This window comes from Scomber japonicus, chromosome 5, assembly GCF_027409825.1.
Source record: "Scomber japonicus isolate fScoJap1 chromosome 5, fScoJap1.pri, whole genome shotgun sequence".
Classification (NCBI taxonomy): Eukaryota; Metazoa; Chordata; class Actinopteri; order Scombriformes; family Scombridae; genus Scomber; species Scomber japonicus.
Window position 1 is genome coordinate 12,497,105 of NC_070582.1, and position 6,522 is coordinate 12,503,626.

General features: G+C 43.1%; 1 protein-coding gene across 1 annotated transcript; it reads right to left on the minus strand.

Moving 5' to 3' along the window:
* Positions 1–658: 658 nt before the first annotated feature.
* On the minus strand, positions 659–6,265 carry si:dkey-29p10.4 (tripartite motif-containing protein 14). Its single transcript, XM_053319089.1, has 7 exons — positions 6,003–6,265; positions 3,695–4,653; positions 3,482–3,577; positions 2,620–2,868; positions 2,499–2,521; positions 2,233–2,387; positions 659–2,067 (listed from the first exon to the last, which is right to left on the minus strand). Exons 1-7 carry the CDS (start codon positions 6,259–6,261, stop codon positions 1,523–1,525), a joined length of 2,286 nt encoding a protein of 761 aa, XP_053175064.1. The 5' UTR covers positions 6,262–6,265; the 3' UTR covers positions 659–1,522.
* Positions 6,266–6,522: the final 257 nt, after the last annotated feature.

The window sequence follows — 6,522 nt, forward strand, 5'->3', positions numbered from 1 at the left end:
GCACCTGCAAGGATTCAAGTTACTTATGTGTTTGAAACTGGGCCAAATGAAAGTCAGTCAGAAGAGGAAATAGACATTTTGGAGACAAATTGGTTATTAAACTAGGGGGAAAAAATATTGCAGGTGGTGATTAGACGTAGCTCCTTACAAAGCTCTATTCCCCTGAGCTCTCTTCAACAAGCTTTCATCCAGTCCTTTCAATTATTGTACACTCACCACTGTAGATGCTGAGGATTTTAAGCTAGCCAATTAGCCAACAAGTTTGGATCAACCTAGATCCATGGCCAGCTGTCCCCGAGCCACTGGCATGCTACTACTACTCTACCAATCATCCAGAAGGAGTTTATGTAAACACCACTTTGATCCCCATCGATGACGTCAAGCGCACAGACCCTTCAAGTCAAACTAAATGAGCCTCAGAGTTTGCAAAGAGGGCAACTTGGTAACAGTGGTGATCTGTACCTATTAAGGGGTTGATGGCATTTGTTGTCAGTCATGCTCACATGCAGTAGGGGTGGGAGTTCAAAGTTAGCACACAAATTGTCACGTGCTGAGGGGGAAAACACACTACCCACCCACTCACACACATCTGTCTCTGTGGAAATGAAAATGGGATGTATTAAGGAAAACAGTAATGCAACTCTTTCCATATTTCTTTTGAAAGTTTGGTATTTTATTGCTATAGAAAGACAATGGCTCAACACAGCAAGAATGAGATGTCAAAGATGATATGGAGTAAATCTTAAACATTTTTATAACATTAAAAATTACAGTATTTCCTAAACCAATGTTTTATTGATCAACAGTGCTAACTTACCTCCTATGTGAAAACCTGCTCATTTGACTAAATCTAAAATTAAAAGCATACAGAGTAGGGCTGGGCGATTAATTGAATTTTAATCGCGATATCAATTTTGGCCTTCCACGGTTATAAAAACGTAATAATCGACATAAAGCGATTATTGTTCCGCGCGGCGCACCTGTGACATAAATCCAACGCCCCCGTCTTTCCCAGCAAGTTCTGTGTCCCGCCCCTTATGTTAGACCCGCTGGAGGAACGGTGTGTTTCTGCGCGGATCTGGGAGATTTAAAGTGACAGAAAGGCCTTTGGTTGACAAGAAGAAAGGTAGGTGCTCTCAAGTTTCATGAAAAGTTTGGCGTGAGATCACACAGCTATCAGGATTTTTGCCATAATCGTCCAGCCCTAATACAGAGGTTAAAATTCTTATATAAAACAGCTGAGAGAAATGTGGAGTGTTCAATGCACAGTGAACAGCATTTAGGCATGGTACAAGTCCAGTGCTATAAAATGATATAAAATCACATTTAAGGTTTGTTGCAAAATTAAAGCTTTATACTGTAAATAGCACATCACAGAACTGTAATCCCCGAGAATTTTTCAAACTGACACATTTTAGATGAAGGAATGATTTTCACATATTTAAAAAAGGCACAGCGCTTTAGTATTCTTATTTTTAGTATTATATATTTTCAGCGACACTTATATTCACTATTCTGTGGATTACAACTGGAACAGATCACAGATGGCCAGCTGTGTTTTAGACACTGACAAGGCTGGGTAAAGCGGCTCAGTAAACCTGTGCTTGTAGGAATGCATCAAAGCTAGAGTGCCCTCTGGTGTCACACTAAAGAATGATAAAACACCCTCCTCGAAGTCGAGGAGCATTCCGACCCTTTGCAGCCTGTCTGCATCCACGGCAACCGCCACCTTGTTATGTAGAGCCTCCACCTTCCGTCTGTCACAGGTCAGGCACCAGGAGTACGAGTTGAAGCCCAGGCGAGAGTTGTCCTTTTGGCCCTTCCTCTCTATCTGACCCTCACACAGCCCCACTTTCCAGCGGCCCTCATCCACAGACACGCTCGCCTCCCAATACCAGCGACCCCCCTCTAGGGCACGGGAGGCTAGGACCTGTGGAAAGGAGCTGAATCGAGCCTCCTGCTCTGTGTAGGTCTGCTGGGCCTCGCTGTAGGTCACCCTCCTGTTGTTTTCAGACAGCTGCAGCTTGGGATGGGCTGTATCTGCATCCAAGACGGGGATGGTACCATCTGTGCAAATGAAATTTTGAAAAGAATTTAAATAGGAAGATTAAGACTAATTGAATATGCCACCTTTGGGCCTTCAGATTGCATTTACTTATTCTGTATAATTAGCTGTGATTAATGAGTGAGTAGAAAATAAACAGGTGTTGCTATGAAAACTGTTTGCCTTACAGAGCAGCCTGTAGAGGTCTCTGTCTTTACTCGTCGAAGTGATGACGACTGTGTCCAGCCGTTTCTCGGTCCACATCTGCAGAAATTTCAGCCGGGCTTGATCCACTTCCTCTGGCGCTTCCAACTGATCCAAACAACTTCCCATGTCCCCAGCCCTGAAGAACAGGAGCAGAGTGAGAGGAGAGCAGAAGGCATATATGTGTGTGTGTGTTCAGTAAATCAACACTTTCCATACAACTAGGTACAATTTTAAAAGGATCACTTACAGTTGGGCTACCTTGCTGTATTCCTGTCATGTGAGAAGGAGAAAAAAAGCAAAAATGTTGTGTTAGCTTTCATAAGGCAACCATATGTATTATACTTTACCAACCAATCATCCATCCTCACCATAATGAAGGCCTGGTCTTGGATGTGTTTTTCACCCTTGGCATCAGCCAGCCCCTCCAGGGTGTGCAGGCCTTGCTGGATGGATTGCAAGGAGCTCTGGAGTTGGCGGAGTTTCTCCTCCAGCCCTCCTAAAACCTTGCTCTCCTCCTTTGTCACACACTGAAGAGCTGTTTGCTCCTCCTGCTCCAGGGCCTCCCTGATAGCTCCATACTGCTGCTGCACCCCTGCTCGAGCCTCGCTTAAAGCCACCTGGTGATGGAGGAGGGATTTGTACACACAGACACAATGTCAATTAATATCATGTAATGTGATGCTTGTGATTCTTAAAAAGATGTTCTCATTGATGAGAGAAGACTCTGATGTCCAATCACTGCTCTACCACACAAGTAAGAGAATAAATTAAAACATCTGAGTTTTTATATTGTGTTTCTCAAGCTATATTAACGTCAACAGTGCTTGTACATTTTATCAATCTGCAATCTGTGTAAACAATGCATGTGTAACCATATCTTCAGCTCAAAATAAAATTCAATCAACACAGCTGATATTGGGCTTTAAAAAAAAAATGTATTTAACTTGTCTCAAATTTCAGAATTACTTGAAAGGGAAGACAAGTCTTCCTCCTGCATCAAACAGTGTGAATGATACACATAACTGCGGAAAGGTTTAATCACTTGTAGTTGATTTGTATACCAACAAAACTGAAATCTCAATGCAATGCTGCAGCTCCATGTATTCTCTAACTTTTTTGGTCAAAATATCCAGAATCTGCACATCTGTCACATATAACACATCTTGTGATCCTAAGCAATAAACTCAAACATATATGATTTAGTGAGAATTACATTTTTAAGATTCTTACTGTGGAAGTCTCTTTTTGCTGAGTGAGTTCAGTCATCGTTGTCTTAACTTGCAGTTCAGTCTCCTGCAGTTGTTTGATTTCCTCCTTCAGATTACCCTAAGAAAATATGTACACATTTAAAAAAAAAAAAAAAAAAAAAGCACATATATCTAAAGTTAAACCAACATTACTGTGTGTCTACAACATGTATGGTGCTGTAGAGTCAATGTTTACCCTGAGCTCTCTCTCTGCCTCTCTGATGCTGATGCAGACATGGTTGCGATGGGAACCTATGACTGTACACACAGTGCACACACACAGTGCACACTGCCTGCAGTAGATACGGTTCATCTCATGGTGCTCCTGGCATTTCCAGAGAGAAATGTCCTCCATGGGAGGAACCAGGGTGTGACTCTGAAACACAGGGGAGTCCAAGTGGGGACGCAGATGCTCTGCACACATGGAGGCCCCGCACACCAGACAGGTCTTCACAGCAGACTGATATACTGTTTTAGGGCAATAATGGCAGGGCACAGGCCTGGGTTTTTTGCTTTCTAGCTTTGCAAAGATGCCAATATGGCTTGGAGATCCTGAAGCAGCTCCAGGTTGTTTGGTTAGAGGTGACTTGCTGACATGGGGCGCAGGGGACTTATCTTTTCCTGGAGTTGAGACCCCTGGAAATGAATCAGAGTTGGTGGGTGAGGCAGGTTTTTGTGGCGATGCACGAATTCCTGTCATTTGTATGTCTTTCTTGGGTGTTGCAAGAAGAGGCGCATCACATATATCTACTTCATCAGAGCTATCAGAGTTATCCAGTGTGACGACTTCTACTGATGTATGCGGGCTCTGCTGGGTTGACATTTCTTGTGGCACATCACTTGCAGGTACTGCATTGCTCTCGGAGTTGTCACTGGAGGACGGGCCGTCACCACTTTCAGACTGTGTAGATTTTCGGGTCACTTCTGTCTTAGCTGCCTCCACACCACTCCACTGCATAGGTTCCTGTGACAAGGAAGTGGTGGGAGTCTCAGCATCACTTGGCCTCTCCGAAGCAGATACCTTACTTGACCGTTTTGTGTCAGGTTCTTCTGGTACAGGTGTGCTGGCCTTCCTCTTCCCGAGTAGTCGGCTGGTGAGTGAGGGCCTCCTCAGTGTCGAGTCAGATCTGTTCTGTTCATTGTTACTGGATGTGCCTAAAATTAAAAGAATACAAACAAAGCAAATTGGCCAAAGGCAAAGAAGACATAGCAAATTTTCCAGCAATACTTCAAATAAACATCTGCAAACTGGCTTTGAACCAGCACACCTTCACTCAACTTGAAGGAGATCCACTTTCAGCAATTATTCAGTTAAGATCAATAAAGAACACTGTCATTGCTCTACTACAGCAGGCACATACTTGATGGGGATAGGGATGCGCCCTACAATGTTTTGTCTCCCCAAACCAATACCTCAACACATCAACCAATAACAAATACATTTTTAAGTAAGGTAACATGAGTAACACTGTAGGTTCTTCTACATGCTTGGAGACGGGAGGGGGATGGTGAGGGATAGCTATTTAGTTCCTCACCAGTAAATCCAACAAACTGGCCATTTAAAGTCGCTGCTTGCATTGCTGGTAAGCCTTTTACAGACAGTGTTTTATTGTGAACAATAGCCCACAACCCAAAAATATTCAGATTACTATCAGAGAAGAGTTAAGAAACAAAAAAACACTCTGGAATAGTGGAAACTAAGAAACTGGAACAAGAGAATTTGACTCCAAATATGAATTGGCTATCAAAATAGATGGCGAATGATTTTCTGTCGATGACCAATCAACTAATCATAGCAGCAGCTCTAAAGTTGTGAGATGAGCCTTCAAATAAAATGCATTATTATTATTATTGTAAGTTAGACCTTTAACCTCACTGCCAAAGAAAAAGAGAAGACAGACTTTGGCCTCAAGAATGACACATTGACCCCTGACACTATAGTATAAAGACGGTTCAATAACATGATAAAAATAATGAAACATGTGATTTCAATTCCTGTTGGGTGAACACTTAAGAGAAGTTAGTTTGTTAGTGTCTGGATTAGCAAACGTTACTAATTTAGTTACCAACCAACGTTACTAAGGTTACGTAAGTAGCTGCAACTACCGTAATAACGCTGTACACAAATTAAGTGCAAGTCCGTTTTTTTAAATTTAGTACTCATTATCACATGTGTTACGGGCACCATTAGCCTTCATTAGCTAAAATTCACTCGTGTATTTGAGTTCGTCACAAAGTTGCACGTTGACGTCTCCACTGTTATGTCGAAATTTGTTCCCCCCCGTATTAAAAGTGTGTTTATCAATAGCAACCTACAGTCTATGATAGCAACACATCCACGGTTGGAGTTAGGGTTATGGTTACGGTTAAACTGGTTGGGGTTAAGGTAAGCATTGGTTAAGGTTAAGCACCTCAGAAGAAGACTGGTTGGGGTTATGGAGAGAAGGGGGGACACATATCTCAACATAACACCGGTGACTACACACCGAAGGTTGGCCTTTTACCGTCAACTGCAGCGCTGCGAGGCTGAGCCCGTCGACTGGGGGTTGGCGGCGGCCGTATCAAACTGCGATCAAACGGAAGTGTCTGGTACACTGTTTTACACCTCCACTCCGGACACTTGTACGGCCCGTTTGGAGTAATGCTCCACAGGTCTCCGATGCATCGTTGGCAGAACCGGTGTTTACACTTAAGGACGACGGGGTCCCGGGTCAGCTCGTTGCACAACGGGCAGTTCGTCGGAGTGTCCAGCACTGCACCCATCTTGTTTTGGTGGATGTTTTGGGCGAGTGTGTTTCGTTTCGTGTTTCCGCAATGACAGTAGCAGAGGCGGAGCTAAATGTTTGAATCCCGCTCGTCCTTCTTCCTCTTCTTTTGTTTAATTGGTGGATTACAAACCAATGTTAGAACTGCATGCCGCCACCTATTGTATCGGATAATATAACATCATGACTTTGAATAACAAAAACTAAAAAAAACAGGAGCGTTACTAGCGTTACTAGCAGGTTACTAGAGATTTATGGA

What these genes read in the sequence shown, in the direction of transcription:
- si:dkey-29p10.4 (XM_053319089.1), bottom strand. Translation starts at nt 6,261, where the DNA reads ATGGGTGCAGTGCTGGACACTCCGACGAACTGCCCGTTGTGCAACGAG. An exon ending in AAGACCAGGCCTTCATTATG is followed by an intron (nt 2,522 to 2,619) that starts GTGAGGATGGAT and finishes CTCACATGACAG; the next exon opens with GAATACAGCAAGGTAGCCCA. An exon ending in TACAGCAAGGTAGCCCAACT is followed by an intron (nt 2,388 to 2,498) that starts GTAAGTGATCCT and finishes CCTGTTCTTCAG; the next exon opens with GGCTGGGGACATGGGAAGTT.